General features: G+C 34.3%; 1 protein-coding gene across 2 annotated transcripts in view; it reads right to left on the minus strand.

The window, feature by feature from the left end:
* The window catches only part of LOC114335358 (proline dehydrogenase 1, mitochondrial), a 219,584-nt gene that overhangs the window by 48,792 nt on the left and 148,277 nt on the right, over positions 1-22,515 (minus strand). For both annotated transcript variants that reach the window (XM_050655614.1, XM_050655613.1), the window contains 2 exons: positions 16,952-17,016; positions 4,257-4,435 (listed from right to left, as the gene is read on the minus strand). In XM_050655614.1, coding sequence (XP_050511571.1) covers positions 4,257-4,435; positions 16,952-17,016 — 244 coding nt within the window. The remainder of the gene's footprint in view (positions 1-4,256; positions 4,436-16,951; positions 17,017-22,515) is intronic.

Here is a 22,515-nt window from a genome sequence, read left to right on the forward strand (position 1 = left end):
TTAACGAAAAGGTTAATTTCAAAACTAGAATCAAGTGGATTCGCGTAGATGTCTTTGGATCATACCTTTTCAAGGAGTCTTACGATTACTACACACCTTTCAAAATGGTATGTATTCTCAAGCAGAAAAATTTCCCATCCCTTCTACCTGAAGAATTCAACATTCCAAGACATATCCAAAATACTGGATCCTTAAGCAAAGAAAAGGTAGACAATCTAAAAGAACAGCTTTGCTTCATTCCAGAAAGGGATAAGTGGTATTATGAAGCCATCATACAGCAACAAAAATTTTAAGAAGGTGGTAAAATATCCTTAGAATGATTCAAAAACTGCTTAGAAATTTAGTGTTTGTCATTCCTTTGTAAAACCAAAAATATAAATGTTTACTTGACATCCATGTTATTTTTTTCCTGATTATAGCGCTTATTCAAAAGAAAATGCAAATAATTATCCTAGATAAAGGAGGTAAGTCCACATACCCCCTTCATTTTGGCATAGACATAATTTGTAACACAAAAAAGCTTTTGGATGAAAGAGGTAAGTACAAATATATATTTTTCAAATAAGTTTTTAAAAATCGGGGGGATTTTTATTTTTACAATAAAATTTATACATATCCTACCTGTGAGAATAAAAAAATTCGGTTTAAAAAATCGATTAATAAAAAAGTTCCAGCAATAAAACTTTGAAGTTAAATTTCTCAAAAACTTACTTTTGTTACTTACTCCCTTCATCCACTTACCCCTTCAATTGTTAAAGTGGATTCTTATACACTGTACTTTAGTTGTACCAATAAAAATAAAATATCTATTTATAAGTCGTTACGTTACAATGGCTAACAATAGTTTTCAAAATTATTTCCTTCACGAGGTTTATGTATGTTTAAACTTATTCGAAAGATCAAGGTTACGGTTTACCAATATCTTGCTGTATATATTTAAATGGAATCCAATGATACCTTAAATTCTTAGTCCAGGACATTTAGGAAAAAATAAACCTATCGACTTGCAACTTTTTGCTTTTTGTTTGGGATGACGTCGCGTCTGGAAAAAAGTCTACAATAGAGAAATGGGTGGAAATGCTTGAATGCATTTATATATAGTTTAGCTCTCCAGGCCTAGAAGGCAGAAGGCCCATGGCTTTTGAATGCATTTACAGTGTGTAAATTGTATCCAAAAGTGCATAAAGATGCCAAAATCAGTATATATTATTAAGTGCCAGATTTTGTTACTTGGGCCTTTTTGGGGTCTCTGAACAAGAATACGCCATCAGAACCGACCTCCGGTACACTTGGTGTCCAAATACCTTCGAAACTCCAAAAGATGACGTGCCTTAGCAGTGACCCTGAGCACCAGGTGGACCGTGGTTCGGTTCTGATGGCATATTCGTATTTAGCGACCACAAAACCCCCTAATAATCTGTTTTCATGTATTTAGTGCTGAAAACTCTCAAAACTCTAGAAGATGCCTTAGCAGTGCTCAAGGTGTTGGTTCTGATGGCGTATTCGTGTTTAGCAACCCTAAATACCGCCTGAGTAATCTGTTTGTATTAATTTAGCGCTAAAAACTCTCGAAACTACAGAAGATGACGTGCCTTAGCGGTGACACTATGCACCAGGTGCTCGGGGGTCGGTTCTGATGGCGTATTCGTGTTTAGAGACCCCCAAAAACCTCTGAGTACTCTGCATCAATTTAGTACCGAAAATCCTCAAAACTCCAGATGACTTGTCTTAGCAGTGATCTTGGTCACTAGGTTCCGGGGGTCGGTTATGCTTGCGTATTTGTGTTCAGTGACCCCAGAGAACCCCCGAATAACAAAATCCGACCCTTAATATACTCATTTTGACATGTTCATGCAATTTTAGATTCATTTTGTGCATTTCACCCATTTTTCTATTGTAGACTTTTTCCTGACGTCATCCTGAACCCAATGCAAACAGTTGCAAATCTATAGGTGCTCTATTTAAGAATCTATTTATTCCGGTATTTTTTCTTCTAAGTGCCCTGGTCTATAAATTCTAAGGGTCAAAGTGACAACCTGTTCCTACACAGATGCTGTTTTTATTGGGCTATTAATATTCCTTGGCAATGTTACATGAGTTACAATACAGAGAGATGTTGCATATATGTGCTTAAAATACGATCCTGTACCTGCAATTTTTGGCAAAAAATGAAATAGTTGGCCTCTTAATGACACATTTTGTATTTTATTTATATCGCCCTCAATGCCGCTTCAACGGATGATTAATAGTCACATCTAATATAAGCCGCATCAATGTTGAGAAAAACTTTCTCTAAAATATACTTGGTGATATTAGAAGTTTTACACTCAAAAGAAATACTTATTTCTTGAACTTAATTTTTTAGCAACACAATAATTTATTTATTTTAAAGCATGCTATGATAACAATATCAATGTTTTACTTATTTTTTATACTTTTTGTAAAAATAAAGTTTTAGTCCAGGCTGTATCGTCACCACCGTTAGGTAAATTATTCCGATTCGATTTTTTTGCACAAATTTACTCAAAAAGAGGTCCTTATAACAAATCCATCAGGGTGCCAGGCGGTACCGTGGTCGAAAAATTGTTTAAACAATTTTTTTTACACAAATTCACAAAAACAAGTTTTTCACTTCGGACATTTTTTAGATCATTTGGGTCATTCGGAGCAAAAAAGGTCTCTTGTGATTTTTCTCTAAAATTAATTGTTGTCAAGTTCTACGCGATTTAAAATTTGAAAAACGCGAAAATAGCCATTTTCAAGGCTTAATAACTCGGCTAAAAATTATTATTATGAAAGTCAGAAAGTGACCAAATCAAACTAATAAAAGTTTAAAGCCCCCCCCCCCCCCCACGAGATCCTGAAGAAATTTTTGTCATTATTTTATTACTAAGCTGTTATTTTTAATTATTAACAATGAGCGCTAAGACGACGATACACCCTGGACTATTTTATCTTTAAATATTTGTGAAAAGACTGATTTATGAAGACCGGTTGGTACAGAAATTTTTATGTAATTATTATTCCTCAGTCCCATTGTATTCAGTGTAAGAAAATGCCCGAGTTCGAACACATCGAAATTACCACCATGTTAGCGATTTTGACGGGGGTAAAAATTTTGCCTATAGAGATATGGATTTGACGTATCGCGAAATTGGCCGTCGTGTTAATTGTACGGCAATGACGGTTATGCGTGTGTGGACAAACAAAGGTAGATGAACATGATGTTAATATATATAACCTCTGGGAACATAGTGAAACTCTAATCGAGAAATTTAGAAACTCTAATTTCTATATTTATTTTTTTCAGACAGGGTTTCACTTTAAAGGACGCTCTCCAAATAGTATATGAATATGATTTAGATGTGGATCAGATATTCATTGAACCTCCTGAGCCTAATATTCTAACAAACGAAGAGTCAGGAGGCGAAGAAGATGATTGCGGAACGCAAAGAAGATTTTTTTCGATTTAAAGAAATAATGGCATTATTTTCATAAGGTGGTTGGACAATAATGCAGTGACAATTGCTTCGAATGCCTATGGCGTGATGCCGTTGTCTCCAGCAAAAAGATATTCTAAAACCGAACAGAAACATATTCAAGTACCTAGACCTTTTGTCATTAGACCACCAAGATATGGTGGTGGGTGATATTTATGTGGTTGGTTGTGGTATCGATTGTAAATGATTGGAAGATTCATCGATCTTCTGTGGGTACAAAAATGTCACAACTGGACTTCAGACGTGAAATTGTAAATATATATCTTTCTCGATAAGGAACTGCGCCTCAAGGGGTGGAAGACCAGCTACATCAAGAAATAGTATTTCCTTGAACAGAATTAGTAATGTGGAATGTTGGAAGAGATCATCTTTTGGTACCCACTTAAAAAAAAAAGAAGAGATGTGCAAGTGAAGGATGTTCGTTAATTGTTCGTACAATGTGCAAAAAATGTAATGTCGGGTTATGTTTGGAACGTAATTTTATATTTTATCAGAAATGAATAACAAAGCTTAAAAAAAAAGGTTTTTACATGCATGTGTAAAATTTTCTAAAATAATCTATGCGATATCATAAAGACCTAGCGTTGCCATCTGGCAACGTGCATTTAAAACTTTTGTTGAAAATAACTATTTTGGTTTAATCTAACTCAATGTAGATTAAGTTTAGCAAAAAATCGACAATTTTCGAAAAATAATTAATTCGGGCTTAAATAGTTAATAGGGCTAATAGTTAATTATTCTTAAAAGGTAACTTACCCTTGTTTATCGTATGTAACTTGCTTCAAGAATTTTCGTAAGGATTCTTTATCTTGAATTTTTTCGAATTTCGCCTCCAAATCTTCATACTTCATGTGATGACACAAAACGTTACCTTCACCTCCAACAATTTCGGTCATGTACTGTCTTGCTCTCATAATTACTTCAGAAAGTTGAAGCTGAAACACAAAATAGTCAAAATATTGTGTGTGCATAACTATACTAAATTTCAATAAGCGATCCAGTGCATGTAAACAAGGATTTTAGTTGTTAAAGATGTTCAAAATGTATCTACTCCTTCTATAGTACCTAACAGTTTATTATTAAAATCACTTTATCAATTTTACTATTTTCTCGATTATTAGCTTTTATTGTATAATATATAAATTATTGTAATCACTGAATACATAGATAGTGAAAAAATAATTCTACTAATTAAATTAATGAACAATTTAAGCGATTATAAAAGTAACTGTTATCCAAAAATATTCAAAAACTGAACGAAATAGTTGTTGATGACGACATCGCTGTCGACTAATGTTACATCTCCTGCATAGCTAATTGAATTTTACTATAAAATTTTTTCGATTAAAAAATAATTCTTTGAATCTAAAACATATTAAGTAAACTAACTATAAACGTGAAATAAAGCATATCTTATTCCAAAGCATATCAGATTAAGCTTAAGAGATATAGTCAAAACCACGAATGATGACCGCTTTGTTATTAAATTCTGATAACTTTATTACTAGTTGACCAGATAAGCGGCGATATCTTTTACAACATATTTATGTATACCAATTTTACTGCTTTGTTGTGTCAATCAGCAATCCTCAACAAGTTTTCATTTAAATATTTTATTGCAATAGTACGGAATATACAGTGTGTCAATTGAAAAGGTGCCACTTTCTATAATTTGGTTCCTAGAGAAAAACTAAAAATAAGGAAAAACACGTCCAATTTATGTGTCAGGGGACAATTTGTGGACCAGTTTTCAACTAAATTACATCAATCCTCTGGCGGCAGCAGACACAACCCCCAAAATCTTTAATGGAAAGGGGGGTTGAATGATACCTCATTTTAAAGATCGTTCAAGCACCTTTTCAAGGTTACACATACATTATATTATTTCTTTTCAGTACTTCTGGAAAAATCAAGTGAAACCGTAAACGTATTAAGTATCGAATTCAGAACTCCAAAATTTTTTTGGAGTATTGAACTCCAAATTGAATATTTTTTTGGAGAATTGGAGTATTTTGTGTATTTTGGAAAAATCAAGTAAAACCGTAAAGATATCAAGTATTGAGTCCAAGATTTTTACAAAAGTACTGAAAAGAAATATAATGTAGGATGCAGTATTTTTTAAAAGGTAGTTGAACGACCTTTAAAATGAGGTGTCACCCAACCCCCCTTTCCATTAAGTACTTTGGGGGTTGTGTCCGCCCTCGCTAGAGGGTTGATATAATTTAGTTGAAAACTGGTCTATAAAATGAACCACTCACAGATCAATTTCAGTTTTTGCATATTTTTAGATTTTCTGTAGGGACCAAATTAAATAGGGTGGCACCTTTTCAAATTGACACATTGTATCTTATTAATACACGTTTTAATGATTTTTGTTTAATTTCTTGTTGGTAATGTAGGTTTACCAAATAATTAAAGTTATGCCTTTACAAATGACCTTCTGTTAATTAATAATTTAGCGAGATACATAGTAGGTACCTGGACCAGTAGGTATGTACAAGGTAACTCAGCAAAAATGTTATTTAAAACATGTGAACAGCTTTTGCAATTACAATCAGTGTTATTACAACGTATGGCTGTTATTATAACGTTAGTATCGGGTGTTAAATTTGTGTTCGACTGCTTCTTCTGTTGTAGGACCCCTCGCCTTTAAAGTAAAATGAGCAATTTGGAAGAAAATAAAAAAAAAACAGTCGAAGCGTAGAGTGTTATCTCCAGAAGAATGGCGTTAAGTTCTGGAAGTGAAAAATGATTTTAATTTAGAAAAAAATAACATGGGTCCATTGACATCTGTTATGGCAATTTAGAAATGCACATGTGATGCTTGCGGTATCTCAGACAGGACATTTCGGAGAATTAACAGTATGAGTGAGGATGAAATAAATAAGTAAGTAACAGAAATCATCGACGTCCACAAACTTTAGATTTGCCCAGTAAATTAAGTTTGAAATTAAAAACATTAAAATATGTGATATGTCTAAAGCCAAAGAACAAGTAAAAATTGCTGTGTTGCAAGAAATAACAGAATACTAAACTGAAAATTTACATAGCAGCAATTAGACCAGTAATCACAAATGATACGGAAGTAATGTACCTGACGCGGAAAGATGGAGAAACATCTCAACAGAGAGATCCTCGAGAGAAAAATAATTCGAAGAATAGGAGAATCACTAAACTTGGGTAATGGTGAACTCAGCGTCAGATTTACTAATGCCTGGTTGCACCAACCGATCTTAAGCTTAAGACGTGCCTTAAGCTCAGCTTACTAAACAAACGCGTTGCACCAATGAGTCTTAGATCAATTTTCAGCTTGCCTCAATGGAGTCTCACGTGGATTGCATCTTAAACTTAAGATTTGTTGGTGCAACCAGGCAACCAGACTGAGCTAAGCTGGAGCTTAAGATTTGTTGGTGGAACCAGGCATAAGTCACAAAGAATCAGAGGGATGAAACATCTAGAAACAAAATATCCAGAAGCAGTTATCCAGAAAATCACCACCAACTAGAGACTAGTAACAGGTAGACCACGAGCTAGACCCAAAACAAGATGTGAGAACCAGATTGAACACCTTAAGAAGATTAGTTAGAGAATGGAAATCCACATACAAAACGAGAAAAGAATGTAGAAATATCGTGCGGAAAGCAAAGTCGCACAACCAATTGTAAATCAAAAGTTAATGCGGACTGAGTACCTGCAACAAATGGGCGCAAAGAAGGTGCCAATGTAGATGCCATGATGATAATGTATATGTTTAAGATAAAATACAAAAATGCTATCAAATATCACGACTGGCTGTAAAAGTTTAAAGTTACATTTTGTTAGCAATGTGTTGAAAATATTAGTCATAGTAAAACTAATTAAAAAATTTGTACTAATAGGCCTGGATCCCGAGTACCAAAAAAAAAGAATGTGTGTGTACTTTGTACGCACGTAAGAAGTTATACTTCTATTATATGATTTCAACGAAATAAAGATACTTAAAAGTTTCTTTGTATTTTATTTAATTAATAAACTAATTTTGATATTACCACTTTCAAAAATTGTTTATTAAAACAACACCAAAAATTAAAAAAAAAAAATAACAATCGTCCGTGTCAGGATTTGAACCCGGGACCTTCGCGTTATGTAGTCGAATGACCTACCAATAACCCATCAGGGTTTTGTTTTTACGGCTTCTGGGACGTAATTACAAACGACGGTGACAAATAGATCAAGTGAAGTGTTAAATATAAAAATGTTTAAAATACTTATTATCTTACTCCCAAGGAAGACAAATCCACAGACACAAAAATTATAATAAATATATTTACTAAAAACACTAATATATTATTTTCAAACCTTAGTTGCGCTGATACATACATAACTTGGATGATTTAGCAACTAACAACATACTGTCGGTGTGCGCATGCGCCAGGGAATGTAAAAATTCACCCTCGTACCTATTTATATTTATTAAGCGCAACAGGCCTTGTAGGCCTAGGGCTAAAATGTTTACATTTCTGATTACATAAATAATATAGTAAATAACTTAATATAACTTACATAACTTATAAATTTTATTTAAATACACTTCAGTCTTTTTATACACTCCTTCACAACCTCTCTCCATCTCCTTCTGTCCAATGCTAGTTCTTTCCACCTCTCAATGTTACTTTGCTTCAAGTCTTCATATACACTGTCCTTCCATCTTTTCCTTGGCCTGCCTTTCCTCCTCTTTTGTATTGGTCTTCGTGAAAGTACCATTTTTGGCATTCGTTTACTTCCCATTCTCTCTATGTGCCCCAAGTATCGTATTATCTGTGCTTTGATCGTCGTCGTAATCGTTGGCTCTTGATATAGTTCTTCCAATTCTTTATTGGTTCTTCTTCTCCACTGACCTTCTATTTTTACACCTCCATATATTGCTCTTTGCATTTTTCTCTCCCATCTTTCTAACAGGTCTGTTTCTGACTTTTTGAGCACCCATGTTTCGCTTGAGTATGTTACTGTAGGTCTGATAACAGTCTTATAAATTCTTATTTTTGTTTTTCTTGATACGTATTTGGATTTCAATAATGTGCGTAATGCTCCATATTTTTTATTTCCTTTAGCTATTCTTGCCTTTATCTCCCCTTCTTCATGACCATTTTCATCTATTTTGGCTCCCAGGTAAATAATTTCTTTGGCTCCTTTAAACGAGTATGTTTTTTCTCCATCTATTTGTACTATGATGTTATTCTCTTTTTCTTTTTGGATCTCTCCCATTATCATATATTTTGTCTTTTCTTCATTTATTTTAAGTCCGAATTTTTTGGCTTCTGTTATTATGTTTTTCATTAACTTTTGTAGTTCTTTTTTGCTTGTTGCTAATAGCGTCAGATCATCTGCAAATGCTATGCATTGGTGGCCGTTTTTAAATATCGTTTCTTGCATGTTTATTCTGCTTTTCCTGATTATTCCTTCCAATGTTAGATTGAATGCCATTGTTGATAGTGGGTCTCCTTGTCGTAATCCTTCCTTGGTTTCAAACTTTTTGGATGTATACCCTTTCCAAGCTATTTCGTTTGTTGTGTTTTCCATCGTCATCTTTATCATCCTGACAATTTTACTTGGTATCCCCAATTCTTTCATCAGTTCGTACATCTGCTGTCTATTTACTGTGTCGTAAGCCTGCTTAAAGTCTATGAACAAAGCATATAGTACTGTTTTATGTTCGTAACAGGTAGTCTGTATTTCTTTTAAGGCAAATATTTGGTCAGTCGTTGATCTGTTGTTTCTAAAACCTGCCTGGTATTCCCCCAGTATTTTTTCCGCATAATGACTTAGCCTTTTTCTTATACTTTGTGCCAAGATTTTGTAAACTATTTCTAATAGTGCGATGCCTCTGTAGTTTTCGCATCGCATTCTATCACCTTTTTTATGTATAGGGCATATTCTTGCTATGGTCCACTCTTCTGGCATTTTTTCTACTTCCCATATTCTTTTTATCAGGTCATATATCTCTTTCTGTAGTCTTTTCCCTCCTGATTTTATCATTTCGGCCAATATTTCTGTTATTCCTGGGCTTTTGTTATTTTTCAAGCTCTTTATTTCGTTCTTTATTTCTTGTTCTGTGGGTATTTCTATTGCTATCTGATCATCTTCAATTTCATGGTTTGTTTCCTTTTGTACTTCGCTCTTATTTAGCAGTTCTGTGAAATAGTTTTGCCAGTTTTCCATCATTTTTTCAGGCTCATTTAGCAACATCCCTTTATCATCTCTCATATATGGGTTGTTTTTTTGATATTCTCTTTCCATTTTTTTTGCTTCCTGGTAGAATGATCTTATTTCTTTTTTTTTAAATTTTTCTTCTATTTCTTTCAGTTTGTTCTCGTTGTATTTTCTCTTTTTGCTTCTACATTTTCTTTTCATGATTTTTCTCAATTCTCTGTATTCTTCTCTAGTGCTTTCTTTGTCATTTGTGAGATTTTTGAGTCTTACTTTTCTTATTGCTCCTGCTACTTCTTGACATTCTTCATCATACCAATCTTTTGTTTTGTGTTTTCTTTTGGTTTTCGCTAGGATTGCTTTACTTGTGTCCAAGATTGCTTCTTTGATATTTTGCCATTGTTTGTCTGGGCTTGACGTTTCTTGTTCCCTGATTAGTCTGTTGGTTATTCCCTGTTCATACTTCTTTCTTCTTCCCTTCTATACCCTCGTACCTAAAGAAGTATAACTTCAAAAAAAGTTTATTAACAGCAAGCTGAAACTTTGTAATAGCTTAACGGTGTCTAGTCGGACAAACTTTAATGCACGGGAACACTGGAACAGGGGAAGTTTTAATTGTGGAACAGGTTACAGGTTTCGAATGTCAAACTACGAAAACGTCTCGTGTATTTTGTCGGACAGAACTTCCAATTGATTTGTTACCCTTTGTAACGTTACAAACGTCGCATATTTGCTATTTTATTTTTAAATAAATATTTATATTCGTCGCTGGGCCATCGAGGTGTAAACATCGTTAAAGCGCTCCGAAAAACCGGTGATTAAGAATTCTAATTATCTTATCAACAACAATAAAAAACCCATTAGCAATAAGTGAGAAAAACAAAACAATATGTTCCCTTCAGGGAATCTTATTGGGTTCAGAAATGGACAACCAGTTTATCAACAACAAAACATACAGAGTGATCCAATAACTCTACAAATGACACAAACAACCAATAACCAACTACAGTGGCAGCTAACAATGATGAACCAACCAGAAAATTCAATGAACATGAATATGCCAACTATGCAACAACAGTATCATACAACTCCTATGCAGACAGTAAATACAAACTATTGCTCTCAACCAGTTAAACAGCGAATACCGACATCAAGTAAAAATTGTACAAATATCGAAGACAGAGAAACTCACTATATGACATCAACCCGCGAAGATGAAGAAGAAAATCAGACAAACAGTAAAAACGCATGGCAAGTCATGGGAAGCAATAAAAGGAAGAAAATACATAACAACAAACAAAATGCAAGCGAAATTGAAACAGGTAACCGATTCCAACCGCTGTCGACAGAAACAGAAGAAAATACAGGAAACGCAGAAACCAACAAAATACCAAAACCTCCACCATTATTTGTACACGGAGTACAGGATTTCAACGAGATGACAAAGCAATTAGAGGAAATAGCGAAAAAAGAAGAATACCAGACAAAAAGACAAAAAAGAAGAATACCAGACAAAAAGTACCGAAAATTGGTTAAGGAATTCAAGGAAAAAAATATATACCATCACACGTACCAACTAAAAGAAGAACGAGCCTACAGAATCGTGATCAGATACTTACATCACTCAACCAATACTGATGACATAAAAAGTGAACTATCTCAGTTAGGGCACAAAGTGAGAAACATAGTCAATGTAAAACAACAAAAAACCAAAGAACCACTTAATCTCTTCTTTGTAGATTTAGAACCCGCGCAAAACAATAAAGATGTCTATAATATAACAGGCCTACATAACAGAGTAGTACTCATAGAACCTCCACGAACTAAAAAAAAAAAAACAGTATAATACAGTGCACGAGATGCCAACAATATGGATATTCCAAATCATATTGTAATAAACCATTCGTCTGTGTAAAATGCGGAGGCTCACACAATACCACCACGTGCAGAAAGTCAAAGGAGATGCCAGCCATATGTGCGTTATGCAATGGAGGCCACCAGCCAATTATAAGGGATGTGATCACTATAAGAAACTTACCAAAGGAAGCAACAAAAACAATGCAGCGCATCAAAACCCATCAGCAATCTACACAAATGATATATACACAAGAAACACACAACAACGATCCAATCCACTGCCCCAGGTCTTGAGCTACGCTGAAGTAACTAAACACAACCAAACAGAAGATACAACCACTGTGTTAAACAAGTTTTTGGAAGAATTTAAGAATCTATTCAACCAACTAATCCAACAAAATAGCATGGTCCTCAACATGCTTACCATGCTTATCAACAAAATGAAATAAATGGCTAAGTTTCTTCGAATAGCCCAAAGGAATGCCAACGGCCTTCCAAGCCATACAGAAGAAGTGAAAATATTTCTAGACATAAATAAAATTGACATATTTTTTTAAATAGTGAAACGCACTTTACAAACAGAACTTATTTTAACATACCTAAATACAGTGAGATGGAATAAGTGTTACCCCCCTGTTAACTTGTTTATTTTAAGAATATGTATAAACAAAACGCTCGGACAGGTCGATTTTAAAACTAATCATAGTATATTATAGCATCAACGTTTCGAACTTTACGCGATTCCTCTTCAGGTGACAGGCATAACTTTGATTTTTTTTAAATGGTAAAGTACATCATGTGACACCTCATTTAACAGCTTTTGAAATACTGATTACAAACATGTATAATACTTTAATCCTTTTTGAGAGCGTAGGCGCAAAATTTCGGTCGAACTCTTTTTAAACGCATTTATTTTTTTCGAATCCTGAGAAAAATAATAAGTATTTTTGAAAAATTTAAACGCAGAATGAAAGATTAGATTATTACCGAGGGCTGACAGTCCCTTAGAATAAACAAAAAGTTTCTTTTGAATGATATATTTGAAATTAAAATCACACTAAATTTTCTCTTTTTTTCACCACTGTGACTTAATAAAATAAACATTATAGGAGTTCTCAGGGACTTTGGACCATCGAGAATACTGTAATATTTCATTCTGCGTTTAAATTTTTCAAAAATATTTATTAGTTTTTTCAGGATTCGAAAGAATGATTGCATTTAGAAAGAATTCGACCGAAATTTTGCGCCTACGCTCTCAAACAGGATTAAAGTATTATACATTTTTGAACTCAGTATTTTAAGAGCTTTTAAATGAGGTGTCACATACTTTCCCATAAAAAAATCAAAGTTATGGCTGTCACCTGAAGAGGGATCTCGTAAAGTTCGAAACGTTGATGCTATAATATACTATGGTTAGTTTAAAAATCGACCTGTCCGAGAGTTTTGCTTATATTCTCAAAATAAACAAGTTAACAGGGGGGGCGGTAACACTTATTCCACCGCACTGTATAAACTATATCATACTGAGCATCCTGAAGGCACAGCCCACGAAGGTACAGCAATAGGTACTCATCAAAGAAAATATTAAACATCATGAACTACTGAAGTACGAAGAAGAACACATCCAAGCAACGACAGTAAGCGTTGAAGCACTTCCATATAATGTCAACGTAACAGCTGTGTACTGCCCTCCTCGCCATAATCTAAAACGAGAACACTATGAAGAACTTTTTCAAACCCTAACACCAAAATTCATTGCTGGGGAAGATTACAACAGCAAGCATACCTTGTGGGGTCATTACTTATAATAACAAAAGGCAGAGAACTGGCACATGTTATACAAAATAAGAATTACTCATTTATCTCAACGGGATAACCAACATACTGGCCGACCGATCCCAACAACAAACCAGATTTATTGGACTTCTTCATAACAAACGGTATCGGTATAACTTATACAGATATAACACCAAGCTATGACCTAACTACTGACCATAGCCCAATAATAGCAACGGTAAGTACAACAGTTATCACTAAAAAACCAAAACTCCACCTGCACAACAATAAAACAAACTGGGACACTTACCGACAAATAATTCACGATACTATCGAAATAACAACGAGGCTGAAAAAACCGGAAGAAATAGAAGAGGACTATAACAAATTTATAAACATACTACAGTATGCAGCTAAATCAGCTACCCTACAAAGTAGTCCCAACAGAAACGTAAGTAATATACCTTTAGAAATAAAAAAACTGGTATGTACATAGCTGAAAAAAAAGGCCAGATCTGAATGGCAACGAACACACACACCAGACAGCACAACAAGATACAATCGCATCAGCAACAAATTAAAATCAAAGCTGCAAGAAGTTAAAAATGAGTCATTTACGAATTACATCACCAATCTATCAAGATCTATATGGAAGCCCATAAAAAGTAAGAGAAAGCCAGTAACAGCATTACCTCAATACGTAAAAATTCGACACCACCAGGACACCATGGGCAAAAAGTGATAAAGAAAAGGCTGACCTCTTTGCCGAATATTTAGCAGAAGTTTTTACTTCCCTAAATGACGACCAAGTACCAGAAGCGAACCAAATATTAGAATAACCATTACAGATACAGGACCGAATAAAACCATTTACTCCAAAAGACATTAAAGACGTAATTGCCACCCTAAACACAAAAAAGGCACCAGGTGAAGATCTGATAACCGCAAAAATGTTAAAAGAAATACCTAAAAGGGCATAGTAAAACTACTGCACATATTCAATGCAATACTCAGATGTGACTACTGGCCCAAAGCACTCAAAATTGGACAAATAATTATGATACCAAAGCCTGGCAAAACCCTCTAGATGTCTCATCATATAGGCCTATCAGCTTATTACGAACAATCTCCAAGTTGTTTGAAAGACTTATCCTAAACAGAATAAATGCAGAAATAAATCCACAAAATTGGATCCCAGATCATCAGTTCGGATTTCGACAAAGCCATTCAACAATACAACAATGCCATCGCATAGTCAACGCCATCAACCAGTCACTTGAAAACCAGCAGTACTGCACAGCAGCCTTTATAGACATCAGTCAGGCTTTTGACAAAGTCTGGCATTCAGCCTTGTTATGCAAAATAAAAAGAATTCTCCCAGCAAGTTACTACAACCTACTGAAAGCCTACCTACACGAACGGCAGTTTAAAGTAAATGTTAATGAAGAAGTATCGGAACACAAGCCTATTCAGTCTGGCGTACCACAAGGGAGCATACTAGGGCCATTATTGTACATACTATACAGGATGAGGCAGATAAAAGTCCTATTAGAAATATCTCTAGAACTAAAGTCAACAGAATCATGAAAATTGAAATAAAGGGTTTTGAAGAGTGATCTATTCAATGAAAATATTTTCATCTATTTGCTACTTCCAGTTATACCCGAAGTTGCCTATAACTTCGTTTTTTTAAATGGGACACCCTGTATATTTTTACATTTTTGGATTCTCCTCGATGTCTTCTTTCTTAAAATATGAGGTTTTGTAATATTATACGGGGTAGTTTAAAAGATACTTACGTTTTTTTTCTTAATTTCGTAGCAACATTCGTAGAAAACTCTATTTATGTTCAAATGGTTTTTCATATAGTCTACTATTGTTAATAATTGTTAGTATAGCTAATTTTTTAATTTTACTATACAGGGCTGGTCGAAACTCGGAATGAGTCTTTTCTGAGTTCTCTTAAATGGAACATTAATACTAAAATGGTATTTTAGTATTGTAAGGAAATGGTATTTTATGGTACTTTTTTATTTCTTAAGCATTCCCTATACCTAACTGCTTTAGATGGTGAGTTATTGGTGATTTAAGCCAAATATTAATTGCAACAAAAAATACGTGAAATTTTATTAGGTTGGCCGTGAAAATATTCAATCACAAATAATTTTTCGGAAATAGTACATTTTTAAGGCAGTCATGTGAATTGCAGAACTCGCTATCGCTCATTCTGCAAACTTTCACATGCGTGCCTTAAACGTGCACTTTTATACCGCTAACGCGGCTTTGTACTGCAGGGTAGTCTGAATTCTCTAGGGCCTACGGTATACAAAGAAGGTAACAGGGCCAGTGCTACGCTTCAACCGCCTATTATTAGCCCTGGTTTTACTCAAGGTACTAATTTTATAGTTGGTTAAAGGAGTTGATAGTCAAGATGTACGAATCATAGAAAAATTATACTGGCGTCAAACAGTGACAACTTGAATAAATGGAAAATCAACAGAAATATGCAAAATACAAAGAGGTGTCAGACAGGGTTGTATACTGTACCCACTGTTATTCAATTTATATTCAGATAGAATATTTAAGAAAGCGCTGCATAATTTGGAATGGGGTGCGAAAGTTAATGGAATTCTGATAAATACAATCACATATGCAGACGATACAGTTATTTTAAGTGATGATATGAATGGATTACAATACCTTTTAAATGCCATTGACACAGTGGAAAGAGAGTTTGGCCTAAATATAAACTGTTACCTAAATATAAACCAAAATATACGGTATTTAGCCGTTTGGCCCATCAAGATTCAAGGTTATATGTTGATGGTCATATAATTCAAAGAGTACCCAGTTTTAAATATCTTGGTTGCCATATTACTGAACAACTAGATCCAGATAAAGAGATAAAATGTAGAATCGAGATAGCCCGCACGACATTTTTAAAAATGAGGTCATTCTTCTGTAATGATAACTTGCAACTTCAACTTCGAAAGCGCATGATTAAATGTTACATTTGGTCAGTCCTCTTGTATGGTGTCGAAGCATGGACATTAAAAATATCCACCATTAATCGTTTGGAGGCCTTTGAAATGTGGTTGCACAGACGTACACTGAAAATACCATGGACGGCTATGCTGACAAATGTGGCAGTCCTTAAGACAGCAAATGCTGCCCGCGAGCTGCTTGATAACATCAACTATAGAAAGATGGCCTATTTTAGACACGTAGTAAGGGGAGACCGGTATAATATTCTTCAACTTATTATGATGGGTAAAATCGAAGGACGCAGAGGAATTGGTAGAAAGCAGACTTTTTGGTTGAAGAATATCAGGGAGTGGACAGGAATAAAGAAAGCCTAACAACTATTTAGAACAGCTCGAGACAGAGGCAGTTTCGCCATGTTAATCGCCAACGTCAAGGGGACTTAATAGGGCACGTTAAGAAGAAGACTAATTTTATTCAGGCTGCATCGACATGGGTCCTATAGATATTTAAAAATGTCTAGATTTCTTGCAGGCGCTGGGATTCGATCCCCGGCGTTTTGCATGGAAGTCAGACATCCTACCGTCTGAGCTATCTGGCCCGCTCATATGTAGAGTTAATAATGATTAGGTAAAAATATATTAACTTACCAACAGTTGTGGTCTGCCCAAAGCAGTGAATTTAACAGCTGCGATCCCGGTGCCATAAGTAGAGCCTATAAGTCAAATGGTTAGTAATGGGTTTAGTTTTTCGGTTAGAAAACTTTTTTTTTAAATTCAGTAAATAACTAATCTCATATCGAAAAATCCTGAGTTAACAGTAAAACCACAGGAGGTTTTCATATTTATGTTGGATTTTATTCGCCTTTTATTCATTGTAGACTACAAAATTTCTATGCTTCTGTGCTACACTTCATTAGTCAGTTGGCAACACTGTCCTTTAATATTGGAGTCTGGCCGTTAGCCAGTTTTCGCTTAATAGAAGAGGAATGATTTCATAATTTTTGTGTTTATTAAGACCTGTAAAATTCATTTTATTTTTTCTGCAATCTGTTTTGGGGTGAATACCATTCACTCAATATTTAACCAATATTCATAAGTTTTTATATTCGTTTTTTATACATAACCTAAGTTCTCTCCAAATCACGTTTATTTTCAGTTTTATTAATCCTTGGTATATGCATACTAATCGTATAATCTTTTGCTAACTTAACTAATTATTTTAATAATAATTATATCCATTTGATCCTTGCTACTTCGTTATTTCATTTTATTCTTATTTTGATGGCAAAAAGCTTTAAAAAATGTATTATTCTACTTCGATCGTGTCACTTCCATCTAAGTCGACTATGATATTCTGATTTGTCATCACTTTTGTTTTATTTAAATTAATTTTTAAACCGATTTTCGCAAATTGTTGTTCAAGCTCCTTTAACATATAGATTAGTTCGTCTGTATTGTGGCTTATGAGTACTAGGTATATCATAGACAAATCTTAGATGACTTAAAAATCTTCCATTAATTTTAATTCCGCGTTTTGTTCCTAATTTAACTTCTTGAAGACATATTCTAATGCAAGAGAAAATAATTTTGGAGATTTAGTCCTTAACTCCTAATTGCGTTCTTATTTTGCTTGTTGTTAGACCTTCTGCTACATTTATTTGCATAGTTGCATTGTCGTGTAGGTATTTTAGGAATATTCTATATCTGGAATCGATCTTTGCGTTGATCCCTTCTAATACAGCCCAGAGTTCTTTACTGCTAGTTATTATTTTATGTTTTTGGGCTACTTTAAAAATTGTCTCCATTTTAATATATTCTGGCAAATAACAAAGCACTAGGTTGTGACTGACAATGGTATTTTTATGTAAATTTGACTAAAGACGAAGATAAATCAGGTTTGTTGCACTATACTAACTATAATAGCTCTTCACTGAATTTAAAAATAATTTGAAAGTTAAAATAAAAATTTTCCATTAATGTGATTTCTGAATAATTTATTACGTATTAAATTATGTATTTTAAGTTTTAAGACACACATTTTTTCTCACGTGCCCCTTTTTATCATTGCAAACTGGAAAATTTTTAGTTAACTTAAATATAAGTCCTTATTTATAAAATTAGCAAAAATATTCAGAGATAAAAAAATATAACTTGAGGAAATTAAAAGCCCAACACCATAATAGTTCTACATCCTAAATAAGACGATAGAATAGAAAGGCAAATTGCAGAAAATACGAGGTGTGACTATAAAATCCTGAGACTAATATTGTAATTTGTATTTTAAAAAATAAAACATTTTAATTTAAATCTATTCATATCTAGTTACTACTCCCTTCAATATACACCATTCTTTCATCCTTTTATTGCACTATGCGACTTTTCTATTATTCGAAATTATGGTGATAACATATTCATTTAAAATTTTAAACTACCAAGTTAGCCTCTTTGTTTTCTGGTAAGGATTGAACCATTGTCCACCAGATCATTCACCTCTTAGAGAACCTCTCAAAATATTATGTGACTTTGATAAATAATTAATAAAAATTTGTATTCGAATTAACTAATGAAAAGAAAAAAAGGAGTACCAGGAACAAATAATCCGATATATAGAAGAAACAAGGATGAACAACCAAGTAAGAAAATTCTTTAAATGAGTTCCAGAGATATGCCGGGTACCAAACAAAAACAGGAAACTTTCTACAAAACGACAGGGCGCAGCTTATTACTAAAGGACAAGGGAATCCTAAAACCTGGAAGGAATACTTCTATTAACTGTCAAATGACCAATCCAGCAGAAATACAACAAACATAGAAGTGTATACAGCTGAAATAGAAGATCAATACCCGACATATCGTAGGGGAGCAAGTATGCTAAATGTGCAGTCACTCGAGCGCTATAGGGACCTATTGGGTTGTGAAGAGTAGGTCCTAAAACCAAAAAAAGTTAAGTAAATTTTTGCATTTTAGTGGGGACTTTCCATTTTGAATTCAATTTTCCATTTCCAACAATCGTTTTTTTAGATTATAGCGCCATCTATCCATAACTCGAAAAAATGTCTCCAATAAAAGTTACTTATTTTTACGTAAGGAATCCAAATCTGCAATAAAAAATGGGGGCTAACATTTAAGATTTTAAAGTAACCCAACACCCCACCTCCGTCTGGGGTCGTGTTTGGTGCCATTCGATAGATTTTTCAAATATACTGAATAAGTGTATTTTTCAGTTTTTCGATCTGATGTTCAGTTCGCGAAATATCGCGGGATTCGTATTTAAAATTTTTAATTTACCCCCCACCCCTCTCCGTGGGAAGTCGTGTTTGGTATCGTTCGATAGATTTTTGAAAAATATTGAGCACGTATTTTTTAGTTTTTCGATCTGTCATTAATTTCGCGAAATATTCGCTTTTCTCTTGTGAAACTTTGGGACTCACCAATTTCCTTACGCCCCGCTCAAATCGTCAGATTTTTGAAATATACATTGTTCTGCATGTACATAGTACCTAACTTACCTTATCTTAATCTGACGATTTCGAGTTTTTCTCAGGATAGATTTTTTTTCGGCCCCTCCTTAACGAACTCCCCTGCATTAAGAGCCAATATATTTATGGTAGAGGTACATTTTCAGGGTACAAGGTTTCTCCCCATGTAATAATCTGATGTGCTCGAGTAACTGCAAAAATCCCTGCTTGGGCTCCCCTACCATAAGAAGAAACTCAGGCAATTAAAAAACTTGAAAATAATAAGGCACCAGGCAGCGATGGCATACCCGCAGCTAATTCAAGGCATTTGACGAGAAGAAATAATGCCAGATGAATAGAAAGAAGGGGTTATTGTACTAATCCACAAAAAAGGAAACAAAAAGGAATGTATTAAATTACACCATCGATGATTTAATTTAGAGTGCGTCGGAGCATTTAAGTACCGTGGAACAACAATAACTGAAGACAATAACGGATTATAAAGGTACGTATCCATACAAGGGTGACCCTCGCTCCGTGTAGCCGCTCCACATAGTGGATACGTCGGTGATCACCGCTCGGCGCTCACCCTCTTCGATTCAACCGGTTTGCAGTTTATATGAGCGCATGCCGTATCCATTTGAGCTGCTACACGGAGCAGGGTTCACCCTTGTATGGATAAGTGCCTTAAGAAATAAAAAATAAGATACCAGCCGGCAACAGATATCTCTTTTCCCTTCAAAATCTCGACGATAACAAAGGCAAACGAAGAGTGACTACGTGTTTGGGAAAGAAAAACCATAAGGAAGATCTTAGGGCCTGTGCTTGATGAAGAAGCAGGACAATATAGGATAAGAACTAACAAAGAACTCGAATAACTATATCCAGACGCTAACATAATAAAAAAAAATAAAGTCCACAAGAAACCAACGGACAGGCCACCGTAAAAGACATTCTGACGAAAGAATAGTAAGACTGGTATGAGGAAAAGTGCCAACCGAACAAGACCACGTGGACGAGCTCGACTCCGGTGGCGAGATAATATGGTAGGAGACCTTAAAGCTATGGGTGTGGAGAATTGAATGGAGACTGCGCAACACAGAGAGAAATTGAGGCACGTTGTCGAGTCGGCTAAAACCCTTCTTCTTCTTTTAGTGCCTATTCGTTTCGAATATTGGCGATCATTCTGGCTTTAATTATTTCATTAACTGATGCTTTAAATAGATTAGTTGTTGTTGTGGAGAACCATTTTCTCAGGTTCTTTAACCATGATATTCTTTTTCTCCCAATTTTCTCCCAATTCTTCGCTTTCTGAATACTTTACCTTGAAGGATTACCTTCAGTAATCTGTATTTAGTGCCGTTTCTCATTATGTGTCCGAGATATTTTAACTTTCTCCTTTTAATGGTATAAATCACCTCTCTTTCTTTACCCACTCTTCGTAATACGGTCTCGTTGGTTATCTTGTCCGTCCATGATATCCCTAGGATTCGCCTGTATAGCCACATCTCGAAGGCTTTAAGTTTTTTTTCCATCGCTTCAGTGAGTGTCCAGGATTCAACTCCGTAATACAATATTGAGAAGATATAAGCCTTACTTTTATCTCCAGATTAAGGTTGTGGCTTTTAAAGAGTTTGGCCATGTTATTGAATGCACTCCTAGCCTTCTCTGTTCTACATTTTATTTCTTGTGAGTGATCCCATTGTTCGTTTACTATTGTTCCAAGATAGGTATACTGTTTTACTCGGTCCACTGCTGTATTATTGATAAGTAGTTGGGCGTACTTACTACCAGGTAGTAAGTAATTGAATTAAATTACATATAAATACACTACTCAAATATTTTAAAGATTTTATTAAAACGAAGGCTATGACCAAACTAATATATCTATAGACACTAGACTCTATATCTCATTATCTAGTTATTAAGACTATAACAGACAGTAAGCTTAAATACAAATGTAAATCCTCTACGCTGGACCACACTAGTTTCTAATGCCATTAATTATCGCATTATTTAACATATTTCTAATGCAAATAATGCGATAATTAACGGTATTACACGCTAGTGTGGCCCCGGTATTAAAGTATAAGCTGAGCTTAGCTAAGCTGGAGGTTAAGATCTATTGGTGCAGCCAAGCACAAATCTCATTATTTTGTAGTCACACGTCGTAACGGCATGGCTATTACATATAATAGAAAGCTACAGATAGAAATAGGTGTAAATATGGATATGAAAGCTGTACAAAAATTCCCCAATTTCCAAAATAAAAAAGCGTAGCAAGCAAAACCAAAAATAACTAATGTATTATGGAGAGGAGAGTGTCTAATTTATATACATTTCGAGATAGATATCAATAAATTTAAATTATCGAATTTTCTGAAACCTTGAAAACTTTTCATTCCATGTGTTAATTTATGACTGTGAAAGTGGTTCCAAATTTATGAGTAATAATATTCTGTATTTTTGATGTCTACCTCAACATTCACCGTCATTTTTATTGGAACAGATCGATAATAATACAAAAATAGTTATAGTATTATTATAACACTTTAGATACTTTCAAAATATCGTATATAGTAATGAATAAAAAAAATATATGTATGTATATGCTATGAGTACTCATTTTGGACCATCCACCTAAATATAAAATTATTTCAAAAAATGATTCATAAAATATCGTAATTCAGGATACTACACCCCGTTTGAAAATTATTGATAGCACAATTTACAGCTCATTTACATTTTATGTTT

This window comes from Diabrotica virgifera, chromosome 7 (genome assembly GCF_917563875.1).
Source record: "Diabrotica virgifera virgifera chromosome 7, PGI_DIABVI_V3a".
NCBI lineage: Eukaryota > Metazoa > Arthropoda > Insecta > Coleoptera > Chrysomelidae > Diabrotica > Diabrotica virgifera.